Below are 17,390 nucleotides of genomic sequence, written 5' to 3' on the forward strand. Positions count from 1 at the left end.
CCACCAAACTTTTCGAAAAACCACCCAATCTCCATGTCAAAATATAAATACAATCAAATATATTGTGAATAAAGCATTCCAAGGTTTAAAATATGCTGGATGGTATTTGTTTATTGTTAATTGAACAGGAAATTATTTGGATTTTGAGAAGATTTTCATGGATCAAAGAGGATATTTTTAGGAAAAAAACGAATAAATGAGTGAAATTCGATGGGGAATATTAGAAAACAAATGGAGATATTATAAGGTAAGTAAGAGGAATTAAATATAATAATTTCACAGAAAATTCCAAATTTTCAGCCACTCGCATTTTCATCGTCCAATTTTCTTGTGGAATTTCTGATTTTTATCCATGTTTACTTGCTCGCCGCGTGGCTTGCTCTTCGTGAAGCTTGGTTTGACAGGGGATTTCATATTTATGTTAGTGTGGAAATTATTTTAATTTAAAAATATTCAATTTTCAATTTAAAATCTTTCCAGAAACTGAAAAACGAGCTCTTCTCCTCTCGATTATGGACGCACAAAAGTAAAAATCGCCGGAAGATGCTTGTGATCGGCGCGGATGGAACTATTGGAAAGCGGGTGCGATATTTTACATTGCTCTCCTGCATGGAAACGCGCTCCACGGCGAAATTTAAACTCCCCGCCCCAAAACGTTGGGTCTCGTTAGGTATTTGGCGGCAAAAACCGGAAATTCCAACTTTTTCAATTAGCTTCGCCATTTTTCAAGAATTTTTTGTTTGAGAAATTTTTTTCAATTTTTTAAATAATTTTAATAACGAAATGATGGTTGAAATTTTGTATTTTTTCATCAATTTTGGTATAAACTCATTAAAAAGAGATGTGCTCAAAAATTGGGCGAAAACGACGAAACTAATTGGAAACGTTTGAAAATTCGGCTTTGCCGCCAAAAACCTAACGAGACCCAACTGTTGGAGGCGGAACGTTACCATGGAGCGCCTTAAAAAAACCTGCATAACAACTGAAATCCTCAAATTTATCGATCGGTTTCAGATAATCGAAATTCTTCAAACAAATACGGATTTTGAGTGCCACGTGGTTGTTCATCATCATGCGTCACCAATTCAACCATTTCAAAACGATTTGAACACGGTGATCTACTCGGTTGATTTGAAACATCATGAACAGGTGCGGGCGAAGTTTCTCGATTTTTCATGGTCTCGCCACGAAAGAAATATTTTCAAATGAAAGCTCCACAAAAAAGATTGTGCCTTTAAAAAGTACAGTAACCCACAATCTGTTATTTCTCAAAAGATTTCGATTTTTTAAATTAAAAACAATATATTTAAAGACAATAAATAAACAAAAAAAACAATATTTTTCCGAAAAGCCAAAAATTCAAAACAGAAAATTGTCAAATTTTGCAACAATTTCTTTTTCAGATTCTCCTTCTCGCCAATCAACTCAAATCCCATCAATTCGACGTGGCAATATTCGCTGCAGGAATCATGTTAGCACCGGAATCCCGAACGAAAGATGGCGTCGAACTTCACAATGCAGTTAACGTAATCGGACAAGTAATGCTCTACGAGCTTCTACAAAATGAATGCAAACGAGCAATATTTCTATCGTCTGCCACAGCGAGAATGGCTTGTTACTCTTTGGATTCCAATTTTTTGAAAGTTTACGCAGGACCATATCAAGCATATGCATCTTCAAAGCTGAATCTAGCTGTTTATGTGAATGAAGTTGCCAAGAAAAGGTTAGATATTTGAGCAGGGAATAGGTATTTTCCTATAACACTTTTTATATACCCAAGTAGTCAAGTAGTCCGGAAAAACTACCAAAAAACCTGTGAGACTGGAATTTTTGAAGTTTCAAGTTGTTTTTTCTAGCAATATTCGGGAAAATTATCAGAAACTTCTGAAACTATTAAATTGGTCTATAAATGGTTTAGATTTACTTTTAAAAGATTTTGAAACGCTTAAAAATTAAAAATTATCGAGAAAAAAAAATTTGAAAATTTTCAAGAAAAAATTTGAAAATTTCTAAAAAATATTGTTTTCAAAAATTGAATTTTTCAGATATTACGCGTACACAAAATTCTGAGAATGCGTATTGCGCCACTTTTTGGCGCGCAAAATATCTCGTAGCGAAAACTACAGTAACCCTTTAAAAGACTACTGTAGCGCTGGTGTCGATTTACGGAAATTATTTATTAATCGATAAAATATTTTGGAAGAAAACACAAAAATGGCCAACAAAAAACAAATGAAAACAATGGAAAATTGAAAAGAAAATCGAGTGCTCCCGTAAATCTACGCAAGCTCTACAGTAGCCATTTGAAAGGATTACTGTAGTTTTCGCGACGAGATATTTTGAGCGTCAAGTATGTTGTGCAATATGCATTCTCAAAATTTTGTGCTTTCTGTAATTATTTTTCGGTTTTTTTGTTGAAATTTATGGTATTTCTGAATTAAAACAATCCAAATTTAAAAACTCCACCCAAAAATCAAGTTCAATTTTCCAGACGCGTCAATACAGTAAGTCTTCATCCTGGCACCGTGCCAGGCCGTCTCTATCAAAATGCAAATCCAATTGTTCGATATCTGAATGCCACACTGCTTCCAAAACTGATGAGAACCCCAGAAATGGCGGCTGTTCTCGTGCTTCACACGATTTTCCGAGACGACATCCAACCTGGAGCCTATTATGAAGATACTCAAATAGTGAATGTACCAGAATGGGTCCCGGCACGAGAACGTGAACGGATCTATGATACTATTCATCGACGCATCGATTTGTGGATGGAATGTTGATAAATTGCCAATTTTTAACTTATTTATTTCAATAAACGGAGAATTGAAAAATTGAAAACAAAAAAAACGAAACGAATCAAAAAAATATAACGAGATCACAGTTTTTTTTTTTGCAAAAGGCGGAGGAAGTTATTTGGTGGAAAAATGTGTTTTTTTGGCCAGCAAAATGAGAATAAAGTGCAGTTTTTTTGGAAAACTTTTGAAAAACTAAACGCGTAGAAAATGATTAGTGTGTGAAAAATCAAGATTTGAAGAATAATCTCCGTTATTCGTTAGATCATCCATTAAATCTTCGAAACTTCTATCCTGAGATGAGGGAGGACCTAATGTTGGAGAACGAATTGATGTGGTTGTTGGTGGAATTAGTGATGGATGGTGATGGGATTGATGATGATGTTGTTGTTGTTGATTTAGATTATTATTGGGTCTTGCAGCGGAGTACACTATTTCGCAGACCTGAAATATATACTGAGTAAGATTTTTTCCACAACACGTGGCGTCAGAATGCCCCATTTTGGTTTGATCTACGTAGATCTACAAAAAATGCGGGAGAAGAGACGCAGAGTTCTCAACTTATTTCGCATGGTTAAGAACGTGCTGACGTCACAATTTTTTGCGCAAAAAATTCCCGCATTTTTTGTAGATCAAACCGTAATGGGACAGCCTGGCACCAGGTGAAAACCGACTCACATCATGCGGAGTCTTTCCGTATTGTTTCATTAGAGCCTCCAATTGCATTTCGAATGATTGATCCATTGGTCCAGGTGTCATCATTGTTGGTGTTGTGTTTGTTGGTGATGACGTGGATGAAGATGATGACGTCATCATCATCATTGACATCAATGGGTCGTGATTTTGATTCTGATGGTATCGTTGGGGAAGATTCGGCGCAGTGAAAACACATTCCGATGGAGCATGAACCGAGGATGATGACGTCGGAAGATCGTGCGATTCGGAAGGTCGCGGTGATGGACGAGGTGTCTGATCACGGCAGGCAACAACCGCGACACGGAGAGGCGTGAATCTAGAATATTGGAAATGTTGAGATATTGAGATATTTGAGATATTTGAGATATTTGGAAAGAAATCAGTGGCTGAGTTTTTAAAGTTTCTAGGCCACGTCTCAAATTTGTTTTCACTCACTTGACATGTGTAACATGATTCAATGGTCCTTTATCAGTAATATTCGAAGCAACACCTCTAACTCTCTTCACATCATCTACTGGGAAATACTTTTCGATGACACTTGAAACTGGCATGTATTCCAAATTATAAGTGAGAAGATAGTCTATCTGAAATTATTGATTTTTCAATCTCAATTTCCAAAATTTGTATAAATAATTACCTTAGCTGTTTCAGCGATATCTGAAATATACTCCAGTATACTTTTCGCCTGAAGCTTCTTCAATTCGAGCGGCTCCAAATGTATGATTTCCCCGCAAAGGTTACGGTAGCTCACACAGACGCTTCCGCCGAGAATGTAGGTCAACCGAATCACCATACAGTTGTGACGTGGCATTAGCAAATTGACAACCGCCTGTGTATCCAGGAACCCATGCATCAGATAGTGTTCCCATAGCACCTTCACGGCTGCCTTGGGATCTTGAAATATTTGCAAAACCTCGAGAATTCCCCGCCATACGCTGAAGCGCATTTGCACGGTGTCCGTATCGAATCTCAGATGGGAGCACAAAATGTTCTTAAAACTAATGCAACCCTCATGGTTCTCCTCGTCCTCGAGCTCTGTCGAGTCATCCCCACACTGTTCACAATGCATTTTGTCCTGAAGCAGGGCGTAATCAGATTCCTCCATTGTACGGATAACTTCTCCATTCACCATGAAGTATCGACGAGTTAGATGTTTGAATTGGGACCATGTTAGCGCTGGAAATTCAGAAAATTTTTCAAAAAAAGCAGCTGATATTCCAAAATGGCTAAGTATGTATTATATACTTTTGATCTTACCACAGATAACGTGTAAGGACTAAAAAAGGAGACTAGCCGTGGTGTCTACTCTACAGCACTTCTACAGTAACCTCACAATTATCTAATTTTGCCTGAATTACAGGAGATTTATCGAATAATATTTTCAGATATCCGAAAACTTCTTACGTTTTTCATTCCAATTCAACAGCAATCCATTAATCCCGCATGTTCCATACATCCAAAAACACGTGGCAGTATACGAAGAGTTCATTCTCTGAACCTGACAATCCTGATTTCTTCGTGTGCTTATTGTGAATGGAAGAGAAAGCGTTCGAACATGAATGTAATTTCCCGTTGGTGACCACGTTTTCGCACGGATGTAGAAATAGAATAGTGGACGCTTTCCGGTTGTTCCAGCACGACTGTCAAGGAGCACTGCGTCCTGAAATGAGGTTGGGGATTTATTTTTGTCTATATTTTTTAAAGTTTATAGGAGAAATTTTGCAGCTCTTAAGATTTAGAAAATCAAAATACTATTGTCAAATTGATTTCAACCAACCTTCTGCCTTGTCGTGCACAACAAATGTGGATACGTTGTCTGCCACGCATTTGAATTATCACTGAATGTTGGTGGAATTGTCACGAATTCCTGACTATTCACATCTGATTTCTTGTGAGCTGTATTTCCACCGGTACCCTTTTGATTCGCCGTCGCATTATTCCTTTTAACTCCAGAAGTTGGTTTCATAGCAATCAAAGCTGCCGATGGGAAGACTTTGGGCTCTCGTGGACTACTATTTCCCATTCGACATTGAATTATTTCGTTTTGAATTGCGAATGCGGTCTCTTCACTTACTATTTGGATGTCAAATGATTCGAATATCAACGTCTGAAAATTTTTGCTATTTTGATAATAATTAAGCTCAATCAGCTAAATTCAGGCTTAGGCTTAGACCTAAGCATAAGCTGAAACTTAGGCCTAGGCTTAGGCTTAGGTATAAGCTAAGGGTTAGGTTCAGGCTCAGGCTCAGACATAATCTAATAAACAACATGACAATTTTCGTAAATGCAAGACTTACCCTACACAAGGTGTGACACGTGAAAGTGAACAGATTATTCGTGACCATAATTGACGAATGGTTTGGCTCATTACACATCAGAGCATCATTCATCACATATTCATAGGTAATAAAGACTTCATTCAACAACTGCCACAACGTATCAGGCGTTGCAAATGTATTCTGTGAGCATGTTTGACATTCATATCGGAATCCTTGAATTCTCACAGCGAGAAGACCCAACGTGTATGCCAGTGAAGAATAGTAACTCCGGATCTCATAAGTGTCTTGCTCGACTAGTTTTTCCTGATTTGATAGTCGATTGACTTGAGCTCTTCGGAGGCTTGAGTGAAATCCCGGAGCATTTTCAGCACAAGTCCTGCGGAATGCAGCGAGGCAAGGTTGGAGCTGGAAAAGATTATAATAATTTCTATCAATCAAGCTTGAGGAGTTATGTTTAAAATTACTTCAAGTTATCTTATATAACAAAAAAAATTTCTGGAATAAAATTATGAGAAACCAAACAAGGCCCGCACGTGATGTCAGAGTGTCCCGCAATTTTGTAGATCAAACCGTAATGGGACAGCCTGGCACCACGTGGGTCCGCTCAATTTTCAGTTTTTGTTTTAAAGCAAAACTTTACGTACCTGTCTGGTGAAATAAGCCCTCATCTTGATTTCAATATTACAATTTGGATTGTCCAGTTGCGAGTACAACCCATGTAAATAATGAAGTGAACTATTGTACAACTCATGAAATTGTGTCCACCATTGCTTCGCTTCAGGGCACACTTTTGGAATTCGCATCGGACGAGCAATGTTTACAAGACGAACGAGGATATGGTTGAAGCTTTGAGTAATATCTCGTTCGGGTTCTGATGGTAGACGAGACAAGCATGTCAATAGTCCCCAGGCAAGGATCACCCATTCGTTTTCGAATTCATCATCGGTTATGTCTGTTGATGGAAGTGCTGGAAGAAAAGAAAAATCGGCAATTGTCGGAATTGCCGATTGTCGGACATTTTCGGCAATTTGCAAACCTAATTATATTTTGGAAATTGAAAAAAATCACTTTTTTCATTCAAAATCCACCTTTTTTATAATTATTCGGGTAGATATTTTTCAAAAGAAAAAGACAAAGGATTAAATCATTTGGAGCTTTAACATAGAAAATTGTTTATTAAAATGCATGTTAAGGCTCCTAAATCTATTATACAAAAGTATCAAATTTATATTTCCGGCAATTTTGATTTACTGCAATCGGATATTCCGGCAATTGCCGGTTTTCCAAATTTCCGGCAATCGGCAATGTTGGCAATTGCCGCGTACCTCTGCCCGTAACCCCTTTTCTGAAATTTGTACAACTACTGATTGCAATTCTCTTCTTTATTAACAATCGACATGTGTATTAGAAATATCTGGGATCGTAAATCAAAACGCGTATCACTGTCAATTTTATCTCTGTCTTCGTTCCCCTTCTCTTTCTCTCTCTCTTCTCCTGTAATCTTATCTCATTTGTATCTTCTACCCAAATCATCGTCTACCCAAACAAGGATTCGGGCGCCCTCGCGCCCACGTGGGGGTCTTGCTTGGAAGATCAAAACTCAAATCTCACCTTCTATTCGTTTTTCTAGAATCTGTTCGATGTGATTTCGCAGGATACCAATGTTTGACTCGATGTTGGTCACTTCCTGAGCTGTTTGGGGGTCTTTGCTGAGCTGGATTAGCTGAGAACAGAGGGAAATTGGTCGTTTGAAAACGAAAATCCACTAGCGTGAGCCCCAAATGGTAGAATTTGCGACGTGGCCTAGAAATGTGCAAAACTTGGCCACCAAAAAATGTGTTATATAATTCTTTCTTTCAAAGTTTCGAGTATGCACAAAAAGCTTAGTTTTACCAGTGGCTGAGTTTTTGACACTTTCTAGACCACGTGCAATCTAAACCCCATTCTAAACGTAAAAAAACTTACCAACTCATAGACAATCTTCTGATAATGATCAATTGTAGAGAATGGGGAAATCGTTTTGTGTGGTGTTGTCATTCTAACATAGCCTGTAGAATTTTTTGTTTGTAAATTGAAAAAAATTATATTGTGAGAGAACGGAAATGCTATTTCGAATGTAGAAAAATAAAAAGAACCAATAGAGAAAAGTAAAAATATTTTTTGGAAAAGCTACAAAGCTCCCCTCTTTATCAGTAACAGTTGAAACAAAAAACAAGAAAAAAATAAATTGAGAAACTCAAAAATACTGAAGTACGAGTATGTTTCATTTACTGATGCAATAAGATTGTTGATGTGATATCTATTTGATGATAAAGAAAACGTTAGAAAACAATGAAAACTTTCTGGCTTTCTAAAAACATTTTCCAAGAGATTCGCAAATTGACAACACATTTTGCTCTTTTTTTGTAATTTCGAAAAATGTTCAACACACGTTTTTGGAAATTTTTTGGAAGTGGCAGAGCTGTGTACGAGACACATGTGTTGAAACACACATTGAAAAATGGAGGCCGGGGATAACCTCTTCCACGGTTATGCTTTGCAGCTCGTGTACTCCCCGAGGAGAAGATTTTCTTTATGTCTTTGCGAATTGATTGATTTTTGGCTATTTTTGGAAACATTTTTAGTATTCAACATCAAAAAAGTAGTAGCTCAGAAAAAGGCTTTTGTACTTACTATTCAAAACCTATCGAGGGATATATTGGTAATTTTAATTATGAACCCAAAAAAATTACCGAAAGGCAACATTTTTTTTTCTACAAAAATTGTAAAAATTCTTTGTAAAAAAGGCACAAGGAAATTAGTAAGGAAATTTTTTTTAAAGCAAAAATTGCAGGAGGTTCAAGGACATTTAAAACTTAAAGAGTCAAGAAATGGGAGGAGTCAATTTGCGGGCTTTTAGAAGGGTTACTTGTTTTTTCACACAATTTTCATCTTAATCAATTTTTTTTATTTTTCACAAAAAATTTAAATTTAATTCCCGTGAAATGATTTTTGAAACACGTTGAAATTATATTATCTTAAGTTTCATCTACCACGTTCCACAGAAAAAAAATCAATAGAGAATGTCATTTGGAAAATTCAATCATTCCTATTTTACTTGCTTTCGCAAAATCGACGATTTTGAAGGGTCACTCAAATGGAAACAGATAAAAAGTCGTCGTGAGTTTTTGGGTCTCACAGCGAAGTCTGTAACTTTTTGATAAGTTTAAATTCTTCCAGCGATTCGAAAAAGAAAAAAGTTGGACTTCCGAAGCTAAAGTCTTCGGAATCGGATAACAATGTGATATCGAAAAAGGCAAAGAAGAAGGATGCGACCGGTGGTGGGAAGGTAAGAGAGAGTTTTAATAAAATGCTGCTGGTGCATGGATATACCTATGCCTAAGCCTAAGACTATTTTCGTAATTTTTTTGTTGTTTTTAGGTTGTCCGCCTTCTCGGCAATCGTACGGTCTACCATCTTCCCGTCGAGGAACTTGCTCGCTGCTCTCAGCTGGTCAAGCAACAGCAAACCGCCGGAAACCCGATGTCAACGGTCGACTTGCACCGCTTCAGCGATCAATCGATAATGGCTTTCGTGAATTATGTGCAGAACCAGGAGATCAAGTCCGATCTGACATACTATGCGATCACCGAGCTGGTCACGCTGGCGCACACCTTCCAGATGAAGGAGTTGAAGATGTATCTGGAAGATGTAAGAACCTACATACAATCATCTAAATATTCCTGGTTAAAAATAAATATTAAATTTCAGAGCATAGTCGAAGCGGCCAAGTCCTCCGAAGCAGATCTTCTCCAGACGATGATCGTCTGCGACGTGGCCCATGTCAACCCGGACACTGAAAAATCTCTGCAAAACTTTGCCATCGAAAGCATTGAGAAGCTTGTAGCTCTTCCAGATTTTCACAAAGTTCCGTTCCACCAACTTTATCAAATCCTGTCAAGCTGCGAACTGGTGGTCACACACGAGATGTTTGTGGCCGATGTGATCCTTCTATGGCTGAATGGGCAAAATCATGTGAACGCTTTTGCGCCATCGTTGTTGTCCTGTGTAAGTGATGTAGCTAGATTACTGTAGATTGATTTTTCTCATTTTTCAGATTCGCACAAAATTCCTGAGCCCCGTCGATCGCACCATCATCATTGAACGCATGAACCAGCTGAACATGCCCACGAAGCTAGTCCGTTTGGCCACCAAAATGCTCGAATCGACGAACAATCAACGTGTCTGTCTGGACCCTGGTCATATTAAGAAGAACTTGGGGAGGTAAGAGCGTTAGCGGGCTCCAATGAGCTCAACTTACTCTAATTTTTTTTCATTCCAGATGTGGAGCAAACATGAACACAGCTCCATTTAATGCTCATTCGTCTCTTCCTCTCAGTCGGCCAGCGTTCAATATGAAGATGAAAAAGTGCAAGGAGCCGAAAGCCAAGCCAACTTTTGATGTGAGCTTCCTCTTTTTTAAAAATATATTCTTGTTTCTATTTAGCCAGCCACTGCTCAACGAGTCATTGATCTGATCAACACCGACCCGAAAACTGTGAAAACCGAACGTAGTGTCGAGAAAAACAAGTTCAAGAAGAAGCAGAAGGAGGAGAAAAAGGCGAAGAAACAGATATCGAAGAGCACGAAGAAAAAGTCAAAGTGTGCTTGTATAGAGTACGTCAAGAACAAGCTCACTGAGAAAAAGAAGAAAAATCCATTCAAGGATCCGAATGCTGTGAAGGTTAAGCCGCCTGGAACGAATAGCAAGTAAGATTCAAAAAATGCATATTATCAACTCCCCCAATTTTCTTTCAGAATATCCGAAACAAGCACCAAATCCACAGCGGTCATCTCCAAAATGTCTTCTCTATCGAAAATCCAGCCCACTTCAACTCTTGAGAAAAACCTGCACAAACGAAGAACCGGCAAGCGTACCAAGATCCAAGGAGCTATCAAGCTTTCCAAATCACAGTCGGAACAGAACATTAGTAGCTCGAAGAGCAAATCGGCATCACGCAGTGGAAGCAGAAGCAAGAGATCGGAGAATAGTACTAGAAGTGGAGTCTGAAGAGCCACTGGAAAATGAATTTGAAATTCTTGAAATGTTTTTTTTTGTTGCGAAATTAGATATTCTGGAATAAGCTCGCGGGCCTCCCCTCATCCCTCTGTCGCCTCTCGCACGAAATACGTTTCTAAAATATACGAGGATGAAAGTTTAGAGCTCAAAGAGGGCGGATAATGAGGCGCCCCTCTACGCCTCGGCCTGGTTGAATACCTACTCCTGATACTTATACAAAATATATTAACTAATAGGATAAGTAAAGACAATTGACTGATTATGAAAAGAGTTGAATGAGTAAACATTGCCTTTGAACTATGATTTCTAGTGATAAATTAGATAAATTATGATAGATGTCTGCGATTTTTTTTTAAATTTCAGAATAATTCAAAAGTTGAACGGAATTTTAAGAAAGCGGCGGACATTATGCGGGACTCTTCTAGACTACGACTGACCGTTTTAAGGCACTATTTGATGAAATTCACTTTTTTTCTAATTTCTACTCACCGCTTCAAGTAATCAGTATATGCTCGACGGAATTCGTTTTTAAGAATTGTAAAAACTGACAGTTTTGACAGCCACACGTTGTCCCCCCTCTCGGCCTGACCAATAAGTTTCAGTTTTATCAAAAGTGATAAATGGTCAAATCAATCGATTGAAAAATGACAAAAAAATGATACCAAAAAATTGAAATTTGAGTTGTTAACGAAAAACAAGTTGTGATAGAAAATGTAGATTCTATTTTGGGATGTGGGAGGTCACTGTAGGTGCCAACTATGACGAGGCCCAGTTTTTCAGAACAACAGCCTGTTTGATACAGAACATGGCAAATTATTTAAAAAACGATTCAAAAAATGTTTAAAAGAGCCAATATATGGGCGGAGCCTATTATATACGTTTTCTTGCACCCTACATCTCTTGGATTTATCTGTGTATTTTGCATAAAATCAACATCGCTTTTGACGCAAAACCAATCTAAAAATAATTCAAAATGATAAATTTTTAGAACTAAAATTTAATTTTAAAAAATCAATAATAGGCTCTGCCCACAACTTGGTTTATTCTTGTGTGATTTGAATTCACAAATATAGATATTGGAAAATCAAAATAATTGAATAATTGTTGAACAACTAAGAGGGAAGAAAAACGAAAACGATATATATTTCTCCCTTGGTAAGAGAAAAGATTCCCCCTAACTGGAATTCATGATGCATTTGATGAGACAAAAAGACGAAAAAATGAAATAGCACTGTAAATCAAGAGGGTCCAGAGATGATAACAATGATAAGAGAGTGTCCAAATGATACTGTAGTTCAATGAGAGAGAGAGGAGGAAAAATGATATAATGATAGTGATTTTAAGGGGGACTGCAACGGGCGCAAAATTGGTGGGACAAAATAAGAGAAATTGTCTTCTGAATATCTGTTTCTTTTGATTTCTTGGTTACTGTGTTGCCACGTGACTTGCAAGTTAGAGATCGAGAGACAGAGAGACACAAAGGTCATAGAAGGGGTGGTCTCTGTTGTAGTTATAGTTATCAGCTGGTTGTCATCAGAAGAAAGGGGCAGAAGATGACAAGAAACCACGAGGATGCACCTTTGTGTGAGAAAAGAGAGTAAATTAAAATGGCGTGTGTGTGTGCCATGTAATTACAGACAAAATGGCGTGGAATTTCAAGTGGTCAATAAAAATGGAAACATCTAGAAACGGAGTGGGCTGATATGGAAATGACCAAAATTCACCAGTGCAACCTCTTGCCTGCCTAGCTCTTGCCTAGCTCATGCCTATCCAATGCCTATCTCATGCATGCCTCGTGCCTAACATATGCCTATATCCCGCCTATCGCCCTACATGCCTACCCATGCCTGCCTAGCTCATGACTTCGTTGCGCCTACGTCTAGCTGCCTACTTTCCTACTTTCCTATCTAATGCCTGCTTTTTTAAAAATTTTAATGGCTGCTTTTGTGCTTACTTAGTTTTAGATTTTTTGTCAAAATACCAACAAAAAAAACAAAAAAGTCCCAGCCCTGCCTACCACCTACCTACCTAACGCCCGCCTGCCTGCCTATCTCCATTTACACGTGAACTCAGTGTTCTTCCGGATTTTTTCAGACGAAAGAAATTTAATTTTTGGATTTTCCGGAAAATCGGGAAAAAGTCTTCTGAATGAAAAATCTCCTAAAATCACCCAACTTTAAACTGAATAATTTTAGAATTTTTTAAACAACTTGGGACATTTCCAAAATTTATTTCACAGTCTTAGGAAAGATTTTTTTTCAGTAAAAATTGCATTCTAAAATTAATTCAAAAATCCTTTTGTGATTACAGAAATATTTAAGGCACTACACAAAAATTTGTACCGAAAAAAATTTCGAGAAACAAACAAGTTCAAAAATTTCCATAAAAATCAAACTTATGTTTTCTTTCAAAAATCTGATTTTTAAAATCTACCTGCCTCACTTTGTGATAAAATCAGACTTGTGAGGTCTACCTTGAGTTAAAGGCCAAACTACATTTTTCTCTGAAACGGAAACTTTTTTAATTGGTATCCACTATGCGGGAAAATAGTATCGAGAAAAGTGAATAAAAAACTAATTTTATTCGAATTTTATAACCACGCGCACGTCGTCCGCCACCCGCAACAGAAAACTGATCAGGGTCATTGGAGAGTTTTCATCAGATTTCCGCAAAGTATCTGTATTTCTGTTAGAAATGATGAAAAAAAAAGAATTTGATTTTGGGTAAAATTAATGTAAATGTGTATGGTGGGTGGGTGGTGAGCGGTAAGTTTAGATAAAATGGGTATGAAATTGATAAGGAAGATTTTTCGTTGAAATTCCGAATTTCATAACAAGTTTTAGAAAGATAATTTTGAATTTATCAAAAGAATTGCGGAGCAGTGGAATGATTTCAGGTATAGAGTTCATAGACTATTGGGGAGACTGTGCACTTGTGCTATCTACTGTGTTTATTTAATTTTTCTGCACTGAATTCTGTTAAAATTTAACAAATTTAAACATTTTATCGAAACACATCGGGTCAATTTTTAAAATTTAAAATGTTTCAAAAGTTTGTCTATTAACGTGAACTCCTCTCCTCCTATAAAAAAGGGTTGTATATAAATCCGAGAAATTGAAAAATCAATCAGTTCTCGAATTTTCCAAGTGATCGATTGCAAAGAAGACTTACAAGTAAGATGTCTGATGAAGAAGAAGAAGACGTTAACTTCAAGCCGGTGAGTTCAAAGAATGCAACGCCTACCTGCCCACCTTCAAGACAGGCCGGCATTTTGACTGCTTCTTAACCGTGCCTATTTCAGGGAACGGAAATCAGTAGCACCAAAGCCAACTACACAGTAGTTCGTCTTTTGGGTGAGGGAGGATTTGGTGCGGTGTATCTAGTGCAGGACAACAAATCGAAGAAACAAAGTGCAATGAAAGTCGAGCGGAAAATCGAGAAAAGAAAGCATTCAAAACTGAAAATGGAGATTGCTATACTGAAATTGGTTGGAAGCGGCAAGCACTTTACGCAGATTGTGGATCGTGGAAAGAAAGACAAAGAGGGCTTCTTCTTTCTAGTGATGGAACTGGTAGGAAAGTCTCTGGCTGACTTGAAGGCTGATCGACCGGATAAGGTGTTCTCGTTTGCTACTGGCCTTGGCGTGTCATGCCAGTGCTTGGAGGCTGTCGAGGAACTTCATAAGACTGGGTTCATTCATCGTGACTTAAAGCCTCAGAACTATGCATGTGGGTTGGATGAGAAACGGCATAACATCTACATTCTGGACTTTGGTATAGCTCGGAAGTACCTGAACACGAAGAATGAGCTGAAGACGCCGAGAGAAACAGTTGGATTTAAGGTAATTAAAATTATATATTAGGGCTTCCGATGGTGACATAGACGTGTTCTGCCTGACTTGTGTGCGAATTTTCGTGAACAGCGTACCTATTTTCTACATTTTGACAGAGTTGGGGTGAAGCGTATAGGTACGAGGCAGGCCTATAGTAGGCACAAGAGAAACGAGTAGCCACGCAGCAGATTGGTAGGAACTGAGAGTGGTGTTTAAGTAGGCGCGTAGGCACAGCGGCAGGCAGGTACAAGTAGTCGTGTAGGCATGGTGGCGTGCAGACCCTATAAAAAACAAATTTCAAATCTTTCAGGGAACGGTCCGCTTTGCTCCAATCGCCTGCCACCGTAACACCGAAATGGGACCGAAGGATGACTGTGAGAGCTGGTTCTACTTACTTCTCGATCTAATCGTCCCTAGCGGTCTACCTTGGCGTAAGCTCTCTGACAAGCATGAGGTGCTCAAGGAGAAGGAGGAATGCCGAAAAGATAAGCGTTCCTCGTTGTTCGCCGGGCTCAGACAGACTGATTATCTCAGTAAAGTTTTGGACTACATTGACGGAAGAGCTTACCAGGATCGTGTGGACTACCAGTTCATCTACAAGAATCTTGCAGAGGTAGGGAGGCTTTAGTAGTCTGAAACAGATTGAAAAATTTATATTACAGGCTTGCAAGGTTTGTAATCTTGACATTGATTCACCGTACGATTGGGAGCTTCAGAAGCCGGAGAAGACGAGCAAGGAACCTACTTCCAGCAAGATGCCCTAGAACTTTGGGAGAGTAGAAGATGAATAAAATGGTTTTGGGATTCTTGTATTTGTGCCGGTTTATTTATTCCTGCCTACTTGCCTGCCTACTCACCTTCGTGGCAATCTTCGTCTGCCTGCCCGCCTGACCATGTAAGCAGTATGTAGGCACCACATGTAGGCAGGCTTCTACTCTGCCTGATTTGAAAAATTGCGACAAACTTGGGTTTCACAGAATTCTGACTAACATTGAGGCACATAAATACCTGCCTTCAATCTCAATATTGACTGAAAAACTGAAACTTTGGATAGCCAAATGTCTTCCTAAGCTACCTATGCCTGCCTGATCCCCTGCTTAACAAATGTAGAAAATGGGTGACAGCCTTCCATGTCGCCCACGTAGACACCGGTGCACAAGCTTGGTCCCTGAATGGCCTCCAACTTGAATCGTCCGTCATGATGATTTTTTGACCAATGCGGAAATTGAGCCTCAAGTGTGTTTTGGCGCGATATTAAATTTTTCCGCGCTACCAATGACCGTAAATCTTGATTGCTCCGCAGTGTAAACATCCTTCTGCAACGCGCGCGCGCGCTCTGGCACCTATAAAAGTGTTCGCGGGCGGATGATTAGAGCATAATTCAACTAAAATTACTCTCAAACAAAACATGCAACACCCAACAACAAAATACGTTAAACTTTCATTTGCTTTAATCTTCCTTTTCAATATTGCCTCGGCATCCATTTTTTCTGATGATGTCACAGAGGCTACAAGTAGCCCAGATACTACCACAACTGCAGTTGCAATTAGAGCCAAGAGACAGTGCGGTGGAATGGGTGGATGTTGTGGAGGAATGAGTGGATGCGGATGTGGATCTATGGGAATGTGTGGGCAGGTATGGAATAGTTTCAGTATTTTTAATTTCTAATTTCATCGATAAGTTCGTTCCTTAACATTTTATTCGCGGTGAGACCCATTTAAATAACTGCATTCTCCTTTAAATACGGGTTTTTGACATTTGAAAAATTACGATACAAAGATTCCACTACAGTAACGCGGCAGGATCCCCCATATCTTACTGTATTCATGCCAACCCCACTGATTTGTGAAACTAGTTCAATTTTAATTCCCAGACATGTTGCCCATCAGCCCCACCACCATGCTCATGTGGAACTCCGGGATGTATGCAATGTGTTCAACAGACGGTTCTTGTTCCAGTCACCACTACAACCTGCTGCAAATGTTGCCAGCCAGTGTGCACCAATGCTTGCACTAATGTGAGTTTCTAGCTCAAATGGTGTTTAGAAGTGCGGGCCTATTTCACGATTACACGCCTTCCTGTCTACGTGCCTACCTGCCCTTAGGCACAGGCAGGCGTAGGTCTTATTGAAGGCGCATTTTTAAAAACTTGTTTTGAGACTCCAGTTTTGCAAAAAAAAAAACTTGAATTTACAGGGAGGAGGATGCTCGTGTGGATGTACTCGTGGTGGATGCTCCAGAAAGAGACGTTCCCTTTTGGCAATTGCTAGTGAGGAAATGAGCAAGAGAGGAGATGTTATGGTCTAAAAAATTCACTATTTATTTATTAATGTACTCCGATTAGATGTAGATTTATTTATTTATTTATTTTTGTACTCACTGTATTTGAAGTGAATAAACGAAAATGTATAATTAATAGAAATGATTTGACTAACTCTTGCATAGAGTTTGACTTCCTGGAGCATTGCAGAGCCAGTTTTTTCTATATCATGTTTTATGCCAATAGTATTAAGACGAGATCTTCAAAACCTCGACCATGAACTTTTCAATCTTGGCCGATTTTGAGAAATCAGTGATATTAAACACAATTTTGATCATAATTCGATTTTCAAAGAAATATTCCAACAAACAAGAACGAAAAGTGACGTTCAATCACGTTTTCCACCTGGCTTGGACCCTATGATCTTCGAGAAACAGGATCAAAATCTCAATCCCGAGTGAGTGGAAGGATA

The 17,390-nt window shown here is 38.6% G+C and overlaps 5 protein-coding genes across 6 annotated transcripts; 4 read left to right on the forward strand and 1 right to left on the reverse strand.

Moving 5' to 3' along the window:
- Window positions 1-181: 181 nt before the first annotated feature.
- On the forward strand, window positions 182-2,847 carry C27D8.4 (NAD-dependent epimerase/dehydratase domain-containing protein). The gene is made up of 6 exons (NM_070024.9): window positions 182-247; window positions 301-420; window positions 481-582; window positions 1,015-1,149; window positions 1,404-1,723; window positions 2,492-2,847. Exons 1-6 carry the CDS (start codon window positions 197-199, stop codon window positions 2,778-2,780), a joined length of 1,017 nt encoding a protein of 338 aa, NP_502425.2. The 5' UTR covers window positions 182-196; the 3' UTR covers window positions 2,781-2,847.
- Window positions 2,771-7,815, reverse strand: C27D8.3 (the record flags this gene model as incomplete). Of its 2 annotated transcripts, NM_001047450.4 has the most annotated exons (10): window positions 2,785-3,236; window positions 3,471-3,804; window positions 3,924-4,072; window positions 4,126-4,664; window positions 4,893-5,148; window positions 5,266-5,595; window positions 5,786-6,172; window positions 6,412-6,734; window positions 7,379-7,490; window positions 7,733-7,815. In NM_001047450.4, the coding sequence occupies 10 exons, from the start codon at window positions 7,802-7,804 to the stop codon at window positions 2,988-2,990; spliced, it is 2,751 nt and encodes a 916-aa protein (NP_001040915.1). In that variant the 3' UTR covers window positions 2,785-2,987. The 2 variants fall into 2 exon arrangements, with proteins under 2 accessions (NP_001040914.2, NP_001040915.1); NM_001047449.6 differs by lacking the exons at window positions 7,379-7,490; window positions 7,733-7,815 and having other exon boundaries at window positions 2,771-3,236; window positions 6,412-6,570.
- C27D8.2 (BACK domain-containing protein) lies at window positions 7,288-10,853 on the forward strand. The gene is made up of 8 exons (NM_070026.5): window positions 7,288-8,926; window positions 8,987-9,095; window positions 9,188-9,457; window positions 9,518-9,814; window positions 9,864-10,030; window positions 10,089-10,209; window positions 10,254-10,516; window positions 10,565-10,853. Exons 1-8 carry the CDS (start codon window positions 8,904-8,906, stop codon window positions 10,815-10,817), a joined length of 1,503 nt encoding a protein of 500 aa, NP_502427.1. The 5' UTR covers window positions 7,288-8,903; the 3' UTR covers window positions 10,818-10,853.
- Window positions 10,854-13,901: 3,048 nt separating this feature from the next.
- C27D8.1 (Protein kinase domain-containing protein) lies at window positions 13,902-15,466 on the forward strand. Its single transcript, NM_070027.8, has 4 exons — window positions 13,902-14,043; window positions 14,128-14,667; window positions 14,969-15,271; window positions 15,321-15,466. The coding sequence occupies exons 1-4, from the start codon at window positions 14,005-14,007 to the stop codon at window positions 15,420-15,422; spliced, it is 984 nt and encodes a 327-aa protein (NP_502428.1). The 5' UTR covers window positions 13,902-14,004; the 3' UTR covers window positions 15,423-15,466.
- A 579-nt stretch (window positions 15,467-16,045) lies between these two features.
- On the forward strand, window positions 16,046-17,068 carry idpp-7 (Intrinsically Disordered Protein, expressed in Pharynx). Its single transcript, NM_070028.6, has 3 exons — window positions 16,046-16,294; window positions 16,533-16,676; window positions 16,855-17,068. The coding sequence occupies exons 1-3, from the start codon at window positions 16,067-16,069 to the stop codon at window positions 16,963-16,965; spliced, it is 483 nt and encodes a 160-aa protein (NP_502429.1). The 5' UTR covers window positions 16,046-16,066; the 3' UTR covers window positions 16,966-17,068.
- The last annotated feature ends 322 nt before the right edge of the window (window positions 17,069-17,390 follow it).

Source organism: Caenorhabditis elegans, chromosome IV, assembly GCF_000002985.6.
Source record: "Caenorhabditis elegans chromosome IV".
NCBI classification, from domain to species: domain Eukaryota; kingdom Metazoa; phylum Nematoda; class Chromadorea; order Rhabditida; family Rhabditidae; genus Caenorhabditis; species Caenorhabditis elegans.